The sequence below is a fragment of the Nyctibius grandis genome, chromosome 6 (genome assembly GCF_013368605.1).
Source record: "Nyctibius grandis isolate bNycGra1 chromosome 6, bNycGra1.pri, whole genome shotgun sequence".
Lineage (NCBI taxonomy): Eukaryota > Metazoa > Chordata > Aves > Nyctibiiformes > Nyctibiidae > Nyctibius > Nyctibius grandis.
In genome coordinates, this window is record NC_090663.1 from 21,211,617 (window position 1) to 21,227,608 (window position 15,992).

Sequence of the window (15,992 nt, forward strand, 5' to 3'; positions counted from 1 at the left end):
TTCTGCAAGTGAAACATACCCTGATGATATGTGTATATATACGCTTTTTTTATGTACATATATTAATCTCTCTTGAAGGTTGGATGATTTTTTCCTTTTAAGTCATTCCTTTCTTACTGAGAACTCATATGTCTTGATTGAAAAACAAAACAAAAACTCTTCCAGGTCTGCTCTGTGAGAATGCTGCATTCCTCAAAGAAAGCAAGGGTTGATTGTCCCACCTGAAGCTAAGAAAACAGACACCTAAATCATGTTTCTGAGAATTTGCAACAGCAAGATACTATTTCATCCCACAGGTGCTTTAAAAAAAAAGTCCTCCACATACAGGCTGAATTAGAAAAATATTTTTATTTACAAGAGTAAATAATGTAGTGCAAGAAGAGTGAATTTAACCCTCAATAATGCATAGATTGATGCAATTTATAGTCTGTGAGCTACATCATTTTGCAGCGGTGCATGCACACCTGCTTTAAAGGTCATACCTTTCCTACAGCCGCTTACCAGACAGTTTTAAATCAGACAGAAGGCATTTGCACTCCATACTTGTTATCCATATATGCCATCTAACATTCATCAAATAAACTGTCACTTAAATAGGTGTCTTTAAGAGTTACTGTAGAACATGAAATAAATCCTTGCCATGGTATCTATGGAAGATTACAAAACCAAATTGTTCATTCACTTTATGTCACCTGTTCATACTTCAGTATTCTTTTATACTCATTGGGGAAGCTACTTTCTCTAATCAGTGGCTCTTGGTAGGGCGGGAGACATTTTATTGTGTCCACCAGGGAACTGCTGACACTTGTGAAACTTTGACCAAGGGTTATCCAGCAGTACTACTATGTTATGATCATATTGCAAAGCTTCCTAGGGTTTTTCTTTCAAAACAAAACACTTTTCGCATCGAAGAGTTAGGATGGAATATAAAATGCCAAAAAAGTAATTGTTATCACTGCATGTACTGAAGTTCTGGCTGGTGTGCCACAGAACTTGGAAAGTGCTGGTGGCTGGGTTTCACTTCTATGTAATTTCTATGCTTCCAAGTTGGAAAACTCTGGTAAATTCACCAGTAAAATATGCTCAAATGCAGTAAAGGCAATTTAATAGGATAGTAGATATATGAATAAAACTTCTTCATCAAAACCAGTGGGAGGTTTGCTCATTCTTCAATTAGGCAAAGACTTTGCATGTTTTCTTCCAGTCCTTCAAGGAAATACAGTATGATCATGTGCTGGGTATAGTGAGATAATCTGCATTATCTGTTTGGAGTGTTAAATAATTATAGGGATGGTTTTCTTCTATAGTGGAGAAATCCGATCAGTGAATTTTCCTACAATTTTGGCTGTTGGACTGCATTATTAATGCCACTAATAGGGTTGGTTGCCAGTTCTTAGATTTGTAGTTGTTCATATCCCGTCTTCCCAATGGGACGTCAACCTTAAGAAAACTACACTTCAGCTCGTAACAAGAGGATTCTGAGGGCTTGACTCCTGCTGTGCTAAATCGTTTGAAAAAGTAGATTGATCTTGCTGTACTAGTCTGGTAGCATCCTCGTTACTATTCCCTGAGGAAGAAGGTTCATCTGATGATGGTTCTGATCTTGTTCCAGGAGAATTACGGGCTTTGGAAAAACGTCAAAAGAAATTATTAAAAAAGACCCTACTGCGTCTAGGAAGTCTATTCATCAATATTTAAATATTATGTGGATATAAAATCACATATAAAGATAACACTCACAGGTTAGGATACTGAAAGAATATCTGTAACTTTAACTCTATACTTTGTACATATGTAGTATGATTCCCAAGTTACATAAATTATAGCTAGTAAGAAAAGAAAGCAGGGTTTCAGAATTATTTTCATAGCATATTATTAACAGCTACATGTCTGAAATGCTATCTAGGAATTATAAAATTCAAATAATCTTTTTATATTTAATGGCGTTTTGTTTTTTTTTAAATCTATTCCCTATAGGTGTAGGTTGTCAGCGTGGAAAATAATTTTTTTTGTATTTTATTACAGAAATATGTCAGAACACAGTATTTTCTGACATAGGCTTATGCTGCCTACTCGGGTTAAACCACAACATAAGAAAATTTATTTAGTGGAAGAAATTATTTTCATAACTGATAATATCCATTTCGCAACTTCCCGATCAAGATCCTGTCTTGTGATTTGAAGTGAAACAGTTGGTTGAAGCTGGCAATGCTTTTTTAATAACAACTCATTATTTTTGCATGTGATGGTAGCGGTTTTTTTCCCCTTTCCTGAGCAATGTAGTTTTGTCTCTGGTATCTATTTCAATATGGTTAAGAAAATAATGAGGGTTTTTAGAAACTGAAGTCTGGCATTTGGTTTTGTGTCCCTTAATATTCTCTGTCCCATCAGAAAACAGAACATAGAGCAAATCTTTCTAGTTTAGGACAGGAGGAGTCTGCAAGTGCTGACTGAATGTATTTACTGATTCTGTTACTGGTCTAAAGAGGCTAAACTGCCTCCTCCTAAGTTACTGCAATGTACCAGCTCTCTGAACCTCACTTTTTTTCCCACCTTGTATCTGAATGGATCCAGTAATCTGAAACAGGGAACACAGTCTTATGGCATATTGCAGAGACAAAATATGAAATCAAAGTCGTATAATTACTCTAACAATACCACATGCTGAGAGATGGGAAATAATCTCTTATTTCCAGTCATAATCTCCTGCAGTTAATGCTTTTATTAAGAATCTCCTTTATCAAGGGAAATTCTCCAGAAACCAACAGGGTTTAAACCTATGGCCTTGCTTCATCCACCCCTTGTCAATGATCAAAAAATGACTTGCATGTCAAAGAAGTTTCTGTTCAGAGGTACCTCTACCAAATCTAGAATTCCTGCTTCTATTTTTGAAGTTTTTACTGAAACAATAAGATCACTCCTCTTTCTTTAGTTTTACTATGACAAATACTCACCAGACAGAGACTGAAAAAACTGCACTGCAAATGCAACCAGAATGGATAAAAGAAAGGTTCCCATGAAGTAGATCTGTGACAGAAAGTTTAAAAACATAATTAGAGCAGTGCAAAGCCAAGGCAGTGCTGCAAATGAACTGTGCATGTACCAAAGGAGCAATACATACCAGAGTAGACTGTAAAATATTGTTCCAGAAAACTCTCACGTAAAAATAAAGCAATGCCAATGAGCATGGACTAATTGATTCTTGGTTACTATTATTCCAGCACCTACAACAAGAAGATTAAAACAACTAATTAGTCCTCCTCTACAATTTTGTGGCATCTGTCATCTGGGAATCTCAAGTGGGTTTGCAGCAAACCTCAGTGACCCCGAAAACCAAGCAGATATTATCATCACTGCCTCACAGATGGTGAAGTAAAAATTCATAGAAATACCAGATTAACCTCATTAATCACAGAACACCTTACCCTAGGAGTGTATTTTTTATTTTCTTATTAGTCAACAATGGGTCTAAGCATCCAGGCTACCCTTGCCAAGCAGTCACAGTTCAAGGTTGTACCCAAGACGCTTTGTTCTAACTAATGTGAGTCAACAGCAGTAGGACTTGATTTAAGATCAGATGTACAAAATTTAGTTGCCTACACAGGATGCTGGTGCCTAAACCCCTTTAGAGACAATGGAGTACTACACAATGCCATCAGAACTTGAAGAGTGCTTTAGCTGACTAGCTATGAGGTATCTGTTGTGGGGTGAGCTGAGTGGCTTTCTCAGTTCCATCAGTTAGGACTTCACCTACTCAGGGAGTTTAGACAGCTAAATCACAGGCACCTATTTTAAGCTACAACTGATTCTTTTCTACCAAGCTGAGAAGGGAGGGATGACTGGGGGTGGGGCATGTATATAGATAGATATACAAATTTTTAATAGAAAAATTATATACAAATATATATAATTTATATATTAAATTATATATATTTGTATATAATTTTTTATATATTAAATTATATACTATTTATATATTTTTATATATGTTAAAAAAAAAAAGTACATGTCGTTCTGGACTAAAGTGTATGATGATGGGAAAACCCTGCAGTGGGTGTCAACTCTGGAGTTACTCTCACCGCAAAGCAGATGGATTCAGCCCAAGTGAAGGCAGAATTCAGGCTCAAGCTTACAATCCCAGGTGGACCAGCTGGTCCAGAAGCCCTATTTATCTGACTGGTAATTTCATGTGGAGTGGAGATAACTTAGGGTACAGGCTAACTACAAGTTCAAGCTAACTGCAGTGAAGAACAATTCCAGCGCACTGTTGGTGAATGGACAAATGAGGTTTTAATGTTGATATCATCTCCACTTTTTTTGGGTTACACAACACTCAGTAGCAAACCAGAAGATAAACCACTCATTCTTGGTTTACAGCCTCATGTATTAACCGTTAACTCCTCCTCCTTTAAATATCTGAAAGGCAATTCCACAAATCCACCAAATATTGTGTAAGCTTCCCATTCCCACTGTGCTTTCCAACACATGTTGCTTTACCCAGGTAAAGGAAACCTAAGATCTGTACCGGAACCGGAGGTGTCTAGCTGGTTTGTGCAGTTCAGCGCTGGCACAGGCAGTTCAGGCAGAAGACCTGTAACCTTCCCACATACCTAATGTTCTGTGCCACAACATCTGTGCCAGGCTGGAACATCTTTGCAGAATAAATAGGAAGGACTGCTATTATCCCAGTTACATACTTTTGAGTTCTGTATTAAATTATGCTATATTTATCATTAAAAGATTGTTTTGGACTGTATACAAACTGTCAGTGCCTAACTTAGGAACTCAAATATATTGAATTGGAAAAGACCTCCCTGCTATTTCAGGTAACCACATATAATCAGGTCTCTTTAATGGGCAAAAACTGAAATGTATTTAGGTAATTTAAGCATTTCAAGCATGTTGACCTTAACCTGCCTTAAATCATAAAAGTGAAAAAAGTTAATAATTACAGGAGTTGCTGTTCTTCAAAGTAAATGCTACTCAAACGGAAAAACAGAAGATGCTGATTAAGGGGAAAAAAGACTCACCTGTAATAAAGTTCCTGAAGAAGTGACATATTACTAGAATGCAATGCCTGATCAATTTCCAAGTGATCCAGAATGTAGGAAGGTATGGAGTTGCCCTCCTCTATGAGAAGGGCCAAATTAAAGAAACCCTAACAACAAAAAAGTATAGATGCTTTTTAACCATTAAATTTTCATATGTATATTTAAGGTCTACTGTAAGCACCAAGTATCTAAATAATTATAACTGTCTTCTATAAATTTATTTACTATAACGTGATCTTCACTGAATAACTGTGAGAGCCTTCTCTCATAACCATATACACAGGTAAATACTGAAAATGCAAAAGAACTAGTGTTCATTTGTTGTGACACCATTTTCTTAGAAACCATGTGGAAAAAGATCTGAGCTTTCTCATTTTTAGTTGCTCTTTAAACAGAGCCACCATATCAAACTGTAATCTTTTTTATTTACTAGGGTAATACAGACTGAAAGCAGAAATGGATTCCTGTTCTGTTACTGTGTAATTCCCCTCCATTTAGCTCTATAGATCAACAGCAATCTGAATAGTGAAATTGAGAGCAGAAATTTCCTTCAGACAATTTAAGTCCTTAATCTTACAGTTTTGCCTACTTGGACAAGTCTTAGGCATCCCTATGTCTCTTCAGAGCCATGAAGATGAATACACATGAGACATATTACAGGATTCCCCATCAGTTTGGTTTTCATACTTTAAAGTAACTGTTCATGCATCTCTTCTTTCCTTTTCTAGTTTAGCAGTAATGTTTTGTCCGAATATCCTCAAAACAGAACCCAACTATGCTACCTCTAATAAATTCACATACAAGATACTGTCTGGAGACATTGTCATAAGGACAAGAATAAGAGAATATTGCACCCAGGACAATTCAGGAGGGTCTGAGGGCAGGAAACTCAGTGCTGAAACACTGCATGTCTTTGGTAATGTGATATGGTGCATCTTTTAATTATAAAGCACTTTAAGATGAAGCTTTTGTTGGTAGAGTAAACAAAATTCACCCTAGGATTCACTCAATACACCAATGGAAATGGGCCAGTCTTCTTGTTTATATCCTAAAATAGCAGAGGATAGGACTGGAATACAACGCAGCAGCCTATGAATTTTTCCCCTTGCAGCAGCAAAAATACTAAGGTCACAACAGAATCAATTGTGCCACCGTAAGGTAGCACTGAACTAGGCCATTCACCTCTAGCTTTCAAAACAGCCTAATTCTAAGACTGTCCATCTATGCTACATTTACCTTCTATTATCATGAAACAGCAACTACCGACTCACAAGGTATTTTGAAATAATTATAACTTATTCTAGCACATTTCTTCAGTGCAGATGTAGCCAAGCAGAATAACCAGTCTCTCATAAATCCTCAGATTGTTCTAAACTCTGGTGTTTTATGAACACATTACAACTGCAGACCCACCTGTGAATCTCCCTCTAATGCAGCTTGTGCGTACATCCGCATTGAGAGCTCAAGGTCTTTAGACTGGTTCTGATAACCATAGTAGTAGAAATCGCCCATCTTCAAATAAGCTGTGGAAGAAACCAGTAGCAGATCATTTAGAGTATGTGTAGAAATAGAATTAACCAACTAGTAACATGATGGAGAAGTTAATAGTAATTCTATTTAAAGCACCATATTAAAAAAAAAAAAGGTACTCTTTCTCTCTGGTTGTCTCTGTGGCTACTTTACATCAGCCTGCCCACTGAAAATATTTATTCCATATGACATTTCTCATGGTTTCTCTTTAATGAATTTAGTGACTGATATTGCTACTTTTACAAAAACTGAGACTTAGAGACTTTATACTGCATTCCTTCTTCACTTGCTGAATCTGTCTTTGGGAAACCTCTAGCCTTATTATTCAGGTTAGCCCTACTAACTTGATGAGACTTAAAAATATGCTGTTTGTTCTGTACCTGTCACTATGGTGGCTGAACCCATCCCAAAAGTTATAGAACTCTGCTGACAATAATTTCATTAGTTTCAAATCCAACCCAACCTAGGACCACAGCAGGTATAGAATTTTCCTGGTCTAGAAGGAAGCAATGCCCAGGAAATATTTTACAAACATCTTTCTGTAATGAAATGTGCCAACAGAGTGGGCATTGACCCTGACAGGAGCAAGCATGACATTGCACTAATCTATGCTAAAGAGTTTAAAAACTCCTATGACTGTGTCTACACTTATCTGACCTAAGCTTTCCCCAAATGGTTTGAAACACTTCTACACCTTGCCTTGTGTGTCTACAGCAGCTACCTAGAAATCCCACATGTTTTTACAGAGGACTATAGCAAGTCAGTCAGACCCAACAGCAAAGGAAGAAAGACTATGTGGATGGCCATGAACACTGTAGTGAATCATCAAGGAGAGAGCTCCTCTCAACCACACCAACTGTGTCACTCCAGCCTTGGCCCGGAGAGCACTCCCGCAACAGGCAGTGGCCTTGAGGTCACCCTGTGTTGCACTGATAACTTAGCCCTGGGAATCTCTACTGACAGAGTTAGATTCCATCCCAGGCCCTACACTGGGGATTTGATCCTCCACTACTGCAAAGAGGGGTCTGAGATAAAACTCCCCTTATGTTACTCATGTGAGGAAGAGATAAAGTAATAAAATCCTTCCCCTGTTGAACCCAGCAAGTCTTCTCTCCTTTACTTGAATGGAACCACAGTCTCACTCCATGAGTCTGACCTTCAGAAGCTTCTCTAATGTAAGACTGTACCAGTGGACATAACAAAGCGTCAACCAAACTGCACCTTGCTATAGAGCCTACAAACTCCTTACAAAAGCTAACAAGAGTTTGTCAGCTCCTGTGGCTTCAGGCTCTATCAATGTGGTATTCAGTTTCTGCGCTGCTGTCTATTTAAATTAATAGCTTGAATTATTTTTACATTCCACTTTTCCACATGCTTATTACAAAGCAGTAAAGCCTTCTTGCGAGACAATCAGATCAATGTTTTCAAATACTGAATAACTCTTTCAAAGGCACCAAAAAAAAAACCAGTAAAATTTAAGGCTGGAGGAATGTAACTTATATGTAAATAAACCTTTTTTTTTTTTTTTTCTAACAGAGAATCCTTTAGTTCCCCAAGGTAAGCTGTGCCAATGTTGATAAACTCTGTACCCTAACAGAAAAACTCATAACAAATTAGATAAGGAATCCTTTAGCCTTCATTAGTTTCTCATGACTCAATTATGATATGGAAGTATATTTGCTTTTGGATTTTCTCTTTGATAAACTAAACAGCATGAGCTCCTGAAGTCTACTGCTATTTTTTTTTCTTAAACCTTGAGTCAACTGCTCAGGCTCGTAAATATTTAGCTCCTTCTCAGGGCTTAGCTTTTTTATTTTATTTTATTCAAATTTTATCAATTTTATGCCATAAAAAGGAAATTCTCAGAAAAAGCTGTGCTGAAACACACCACTTGAAATACCTTTTTTCCCCGATATTCCTCTCAAAATACTAAAAAGGAAATGTATGATAAGCAGGGTTTACTTTTCCCTTAACTTGCTTACTCACATAGATGTTGTAACAAACGTCGTTTTTGAAATTTAAAACAAAAAGGTAAAATTAAAATTCAGAAATAATTCCTTATACATACCAAATGAGGGTGCATTGACTTGAGAAACAGAGAAATTGTAGTATCTCCAAACACAATCAGTTGCTAAGTATTTCCGTGCTAGGTCCTGGAAAGAAAACATTTGATCCATTCATATCACAGATAAGAGATTAGGATCACACTATTAGTAATAAGTGCTCCTTTTAGGATAACGAGTTGTGAATACATTTACTTACTGGTCTTTCTTCACAGATGTGTGCTAAATTAGACTGCGACACTTCAATCCCAGTTTCAGCTGCTAAGACGTAATGCAGCAGAGCTTCATGCCTAACGTTAGATAAAATAAATTAGTGAAAAACCTAACAAAAATAACATGCATTTTAGTTACAGTTAAAAAAACCACTAAATAAATTGATAAAATCACCTAAGAGCAAAATTTTGGTACAAGGCTTAAAAGCAAGAGGCTGGCAAATCCATGCAACAACTACATCTACTGGCAATGCTTGGTGTAACAAGCCATGCTGGATCTCAAGAATTTGCAGTGTTTTCTCTCTTGCATTGATGCTAGATTTGCTCCAGTGTGCAGTTACTCCTACTGCAAGACTGATGATAAAGTTGAGTTGATACTAAGCCCAATTATCTATTTAAAAGTTTCAGATAATACATTCTTAAAAGACTCTTACCTCCTCCACTTAAAAAAAATCCGTAATTAACTTAGCTGTGTATGTATCTGTTAAACGTTCATCTGAGTACTTTGTTGGTATGCTTTACCCTTTTATTTCTACGACTTGTTTGTCTTGTCTTTTTATGGGCTCTTTGGAACAGGAATTGTCTCTCATTATATTTGAATGTGTGAACAAAATAACAGTCTCAGTCCCTCTATGGACTCTAGGCATCTCACTGACTGTACAGCAAGTAATAAAAGCTCATTTTACATTTGCAGTACAGCAATTCAGTATTGCAGTACAGTGGTACAGCACTGCTCATGATTCCAGAGGAGAGCATCTCTTTCATGTTCTCTGTCACTCATCTACTCAATATTATGAAGACTAAGAAGTCAAAATTAAGAGGAAGTCTTTAAAATTGTGTGTTTGGGCTTTAAAATTACAAGATAAAAAAACCCACTTGATGTACTTTTTTTCTACTAAAGCTTCCTATTAAAGGGTCATGCTTCCACTGATTTTCTCCATAACACAAATCTAAAACCATGACAAGTTTCAGGGTTCAATGGTTTGTTTAACTGGAAGCAAATATGGTTAAATACACATTTGACTTCAAGAGCAGGCGCTTAAGCAAAGAAATTTTAAATGAAATTGTGAAAGCAGTTACCCTTACAGAATTAGCAGCTGCAATCTCCTGTTTTCCAGCTGCTTCTGCAAGATTACAAATTCTTCCTTGTATTTGCCCTGTAAAAACATCTGGGACAATGGAGACCTGGCACCACAGAAGGAATTCAGGATACCTAAGCTGGGAAGTTAGTTCTTCTGATCCTTAAGTCTCAAAGGGCAATTCAGAAAAGAAACTACATTTAAGGCCTTTAACTCAGTCTCTGAAGATCAAACTACCATGACTAACAGGTGAGTAAAACACGTGGCTGCTAACACCAATCACTGAGGAATGCATATTGCTTGGGCTGCTTGGCAGTGTAACAATTTAAACCTGTGCAAGATACATGAAGAAATATTCAGAAGCAAAGATTTCAACATGAACATACTCCCAAAACTAGAGATGACTAGGACCAGTATTTATAAGTAACTACCCATACACTCCCAGTCACTGGCATCTCAAGTGCGACTTCAGCAGATTTTTCCTCCTAGCTGTTGAGACCAGATCTTCTGGTATCTTAATGCTCTACCTGTCACATGCACAGGACTTTCATGAGACTGTATGCAGAGTGAGCTGGGTAGAATCACAGGCTTGTACATCGGAAAATATTAACTGAGAGTCTTTCAGTGTTGAAAAGTGAGGTCAAGTCTTGGGAGAAATGTCTGTGACAGACTGAATAAAAAGAAACTTCTCCTAGGAATGGGTTACTCCAGAACAGTCCACTGAGAGTTTCTTGTAGATCTCCTAAGCCTGAAGCACTCATTAAGTACTAGCAGAGGGAGGCTGCAGGACTAAACGAGACATTGTCTTAATCACGTACAACAGTCTGATGCCTGCACGTACCGTATCTGATGCTCATGCCTACAGGTTGCTGCAAAAATGGAGCATTAACCTGGAGGGTATTTTGAAAACTCTTGGTTGGCTCATTAGATATTGTAGCTGCCTATTATACTGTACAGAAAAGATAATATTAACCATACACAAAAAAAAGAACAAATCGAATCCAGCAGCCTGAGTTTTCATGACATGGAACTATATAGAAGAGAGAAAGCAAGTATGGTTTTTGGAACAGAGGGAATGTTAAAAGTGAAAGGCATTACTCTGACTAATCCAGTGCACATTACACGCTACGGTACAACGGGATGAAAATCACAGACAGCAGATACAACACTGTTTCACTCTACAAACTCCCTCTTTTTCACTTGATTCTGTCAGAACTGTTGAATTATGCTTTGGGTCAACTCCTCCTTCCCTTTACATCATTAGGTGTTCTGCTACTGATTTCAGTCATGCTGCCATTTGTGTTTTTTTGAGGTGATGGCCTAATGTTAATTATTTTATCATGCTATAAAGTAAGCAAAAAGTAGAAAATGAACTTGAAGAGAACAGAACAAACATACCATGAAAGTTCCAGATAAGCATTGAGAGCTTTTCTGATGACGTGACCTAAGTAGCCATTCTTCTCTGCAATGTGTTTTGCCCAGCTGTAGAAAAGAATAAACAACAAAAAATGAACAGCTGTGCTCCAGTAATGTTATCCCAACTCACACTGACTCAAAGGACACAAAAGGATATGGGATCACCTTCTGACTTCTTCCATAAGACAAACTATGGGATTTCACAGTAATTGCTGCATTAGTCTTGTAACTGTTGACGGAATGAAAACATTTTGTCCATTCATCTCCATGACCATATCAGAGACATCCTATGTTTTTTCTTGGCAAAATTACTTTTTTTTTTTCTTTTTTTTTCTTTTTTTTTTTCTTTTTTTAAGAAAACAAACATAAGCTAATAAGCGCCATAACTAATTATCTGCCTTTTTCTTGATGCAAAATACCAGTTCTACCACATCAAGGGCCTGATATTTCTTGAAAATTAAATAAGCATGGCTTTGCTAGAGTTGTTTGATACAATCTCTCTGAGTTGTTCTGGAAAAAAAATACTAAAAGTACTCAGCATCTCTCACAATCAACTGGTTATTCAAATAATACACATGCTCATGTGAATTAAACTTTACTGCAGAAGAACCTTTTGTTCAGGAGGTAAGCACCATGAAGTACAAGATATTTAGACTATGGACTTAAAAATCACCAATAATCAAAATAATCCCACCAGAAATATATCCTCCTTTAACAAATAGTTTCATTCCTTACATTACAGCTTTTTCTGGATCTCTAGGGAAGTCTTCCATATTTCCTGTGATGTAGTACAGAGAGCATCGTAAAGTCCCTTCTATATGTCCTCCTTGGGCAGCTTTATAGAAATAGCGTGCAGCAACTGTCTGTGAAGAAACAAGACACAATTAGCAACTCTGCATTATTAATGTTTATTGAGTTTCATTTCCTGGGACTCATTCCATTAAATGAATTAAAAGAGGCAATCGGCTAATGACAGCAAGCCAGTTTAACTACTTTTAATGTATTTAGGTGAATTGAATTCCTTTCTTCTAACTTTTTAATAGTTTAGGCTGGAAAAAGGTGTTAAAAACACAAATTCTGGTAATATATGAAATGCCAAATAGAAAAGTGTCTAAATGTGTAACTAACACCTGGCAGCATAGAAGTCGTGTATGCAGTGACAAAAGTAAAATGAGTTATTCACTAGCAGGGAGATTAATAAGGGATCCTGGAGAAGAGACACAGAAGAGGACTTCTGCACTGGTGATGCCTAAGCAAAAGCTGGGGAGCAGCACCACCGCTCAGTATATCCAGCAGTGCACACCCACAGTGCTCAAGCCTCTGAAACTGGCTTACAAAAGATAACACAGGCTGAGTAGGCAGGGCCAGAGCCGCAGAAGTGGGAGGGATGCGTGACTCTCCGTGTTTTACCCTCAAAAACAGTAATCCGTAATGTAAACCAAAGCAGCACACAGCCTGAAATAATTTATTTCAGAAAATTTTTAACCATCGATATATGTTTTCTGTGAGTGAGCATGGACTTCAGAGTATCCACCACAGACATAACAAAGCACTTCTCGTTGCCCATGGCTTTGGTGAATAAAGAAACCTGGGCACTTTTAGGTGTATCCTTATAATCAATCCACTCTGAAATGTGTATTTTGGTCCCTGGGGAAGGAAAATGTGTTTGCCAAATGCACACGTTGGCGAGCACTGCTGCTGTTGGCAGTAGAAATGCTCACTGTCTGGAGTATATCCACTCACAGGCCACACTGGGAACATCTTTTAGCTCCCAGCACAAGTCTGCTTTCATTTATTACAGCCTACCTCACTATGTTTGTGCTGTTGGTTGGAAACTACTTAGTTAATTAAAAGAAATATAACCAAAGGAGACCCTTCCTATTAGGGGAAAATTAATTTTGCACATGTCAATGAGAAAAGTTAATAAATGGGCTGTGTCACAGAAAGACAAACCGAAATACTGGAGTCTACCAGGACTGTATTAAATAGTTATATCTGCAAGTCTGGCGTGAAGGTCTTTCACTGCGATTCTGAGGCTCACAGAAGCTATGTGAAGGCAGCACAGCTGTTCACGAGTTCAGGGCCAAGGTTCTGCTGCTTTCATCTACTGTGGAAAGCATCCTTTCCCTATATACTTACCAATCTAAAACTGAGAGAAACTGAAAGGATCACATGATGTGAGAGCACACACTATGTCACTGGATGTCACTGGAAGGAGGAAAGCACAGGCAGTCCCTGGAGCTAAACCTGCACCTGCTTTGTTTCTAAAATAAAGGAACTCAAACACACACACATAAGTATGATATATTTGAGTAACAGCTCTCTCTCTATGTAATCTGACTGAATTCCCCAGTAACACCCTTCTTTGTGATGAAAGGGATCAAAATCTGACTCAGAGTGAATGCAGCAGTCTGAAGAATGAGCAAAAACTTCTAAACTGGGCCCTAATGTAAGAAATAGTACTATTAAATATTTACTCACTTGATTTCTATCAGGTACTCCAGGGTAAATCCCATCTAAATAAAGGACACCAAGGTTGTATGATGCATCTGGATTTCCCAATTCTTCAGCAATTAACCAGTGTTTGGCTGCTTTTCTGTAGTCTCTTTTAAAATTGTGGTAATACCATCCCAATCCATTCACCGCTTGGGGCAAGCCCTTAGGGAAGGAGAAGAGCAGTCTCAGGTCACACGTTTAATTCTGCTTTGGGTCAGTTTGCAATTCCAACCTGCTGCTTGACTTTGGGTGCTCTCGTGACCTTGCCTAGATTCTAGATGCCTAGCACAAGGATTCACCCAAAACTACACTGATCTGGGATTATGGGATATAAAGGTTTGCTGGCTTTTCTTCACACTATTCTTCCTTGTGGCCTCATACTGAGAGCAAGGAATGACTCCAGTGCCGCCTTATTCTATAGTCTCAGCTGTGTTCGCAATCAGATTCGTACTTCTTGACAAGAACAAACTGCAACTGTTTTTCACCTGTTTCCTCTGCAAAGACAAAACAGGGCACCTGTTCTTGTGAACTGCCAGAACCTGGTTGACAGGATTAGCAATCAAAAAACTCACTCCTTTTAAACTAGAACATTTCCCTAAGAATAAATAGAAAGCAATGAACACAGAACTTTGTGATGCTGTTTTCAAAATGTATTTGACCAATGTCATACAGATCTGCTTAAGATAGTGCTACATGCTATTACTAAGTTGCACCTTTGTATCAATAATTATGGATCAAGAGGAGAAAACCTTCCTGGGACAGCTTCTATTTTGGTTGCAGTGAGTCACCATATCCTTGCATAAACTGGTGGATCATATAGGCCAACAGCATCCTGGCTTGTATCAGAAGTAGTGTGGCCAGTAGGACTAGGGAAGTGATTGTCCCCCTGTACATAGCACTGGTGAGGCTGCACCGTGAATACTGTGTTCAGTTTTGGGCTCCTCACTACAAGAAAGACATCGAGGTGCTGGAGAGAGTCCAAAGAAGGGCAATGAAGCTGGTGAAGGGTCTAGAGCATAAGTCTTATGAGGAGCGGCTGAGGGAACTGGAGTTGTTTAGCCTGGAGAAAAGGAGGCTGAGGGGAGACCTTATCGGTCTATAAAACTACCTGAAAGGAGGCTGTAGCAGGGTGGGTGTCGGTCTCTTCTCCCAGGTAATAAGCGATAAGACAAGAGGAAACAGCCTCAAGTTGTGCCAGGGGGGGTTTAGATTGGATATCAGGAAAAATTTCTTCATGGAAAGGGTTATCAAGCATTGGAACATGCTGCCCAGGGAAGTGGTGGAGTCCCCACCCCTGGAGGTATTTAAAAGATGTGTAGGTGTAGTGCTTAGGGACTTGGTTTAGTGGTGGACTTGGCAGTGCTAGGTTAATGGTTGGACTCGATGATCTTAAAGCTTTGATTCTATATGGAGGCTGTAAGTATGCCAGCAGTTCAAATTACTCTGTACCAAAAAAACGTGATTATGCTATTTACTCCTGTTTTATAATGTATGTTTAATAGCAACCATGCCAGAACAGTGACATAAGGTAAAAATTACCTAAAAAATCTCAATGCACAAATACAAGTCATTTGCTTGCTACTGTTGGCTTCTACAGCGCAGTCTCCTTCTGTAATCTCTGTAGAAAGAACTGCATACTACTGCACTTCTGGAAAGTGGATGCTTTTTCCTTTCAGATTTAAACAGTGACTAACTTACCCATTAAAATGCAAAATCAGTTAAACTTTTCAATAATTATGGTGTTATTTTTGTATAGAAAACATGCACTGGAACATAAAAACCTAAGTATCTGGGTTCAAGGAGAGTAAGGAAATTGTTGTCTCTAGGATGCTTCCTGGAATCTGTTCCTCAGATCCTGAGTCAAGGGAATTTTGATCACACTGTGAAGGTCACTGACTTTATTCCAGCCTTTCCCAAACAGGCAGGAGAACAGGTAGTCTCTCCTGTTTCAAAGGAATGATAGAACCAGCACAATTCTTTTCTGATGGTGGTCAGCAGTGAAGTCACAGAATCACAGAATCACAGAATGTTAGGGATTGGAAGGGACCTCAAAAGATCATCTAGTCCAATTCCCCTGCCGGAGCAGGATTGCCTAGACCGTATCACACAGGAACGCGTCCAGGCGGGTTTTGAATGTCTCCAGAG

At 38.2% G+C, this 15,992-nt stretch overlaps 1 protein-coding gene across 3 annotated transcripts in view; it reads right to left on the reverse strand.

Moving 5' to 3' along the window:
- Nucleotides 1–329: 329 nt before the first annotated feature.
- Nucleotides 330–15,992, reverse strand: part of SEL1L3 (SEL1L family member 3) — a 37,957-nt gene continuing 22,294 nt past the window's right edge. For all 3 annotated transcript variants that reach the window (XM_068403201.1, XM_068403202.1, XM_068403203.1), the window contains exons 15-24: nt 13,833–14,009; nt 12,087–12,214; nt 11,334–11,417; nt 8,844–8,934; nt 8,650–8,734; nt 6,465–6,574; nt 5,031–5,158; nt 3,122–3,224; nt 2,955–3,027; nt 330–1,624 (exon numbers count right to left, since the gene is read on the reverse strand). In XM_068403201.1, the coding sequence (XP_068259302.1) occupies nt 1,458–1,624; nt 2,955–3,027; nt 3,122–3,224; nt 5,031–5,158; nt 6,465–6,574; nt 8,650–8,734; nt 8,844–8,934; nt 11,334–11,417; nt 12,087–12,214; nt 13,833–14,009 (1,146 nt within the window). In that variant the 3' untranslated portion in view covers nt 330–1,457. The remainder of the gene's footprint in view (nt 1,625–2,954; nt 3,028–3,121; nt 3,225–5,030; nt 5,159–6,464; nt 6,575–8,649; nt 8,735–8,843; nt 8,935–11,333; nt 11,418–12,086; nt 12,215–13,832; nt 14,010–15,992) is intronic.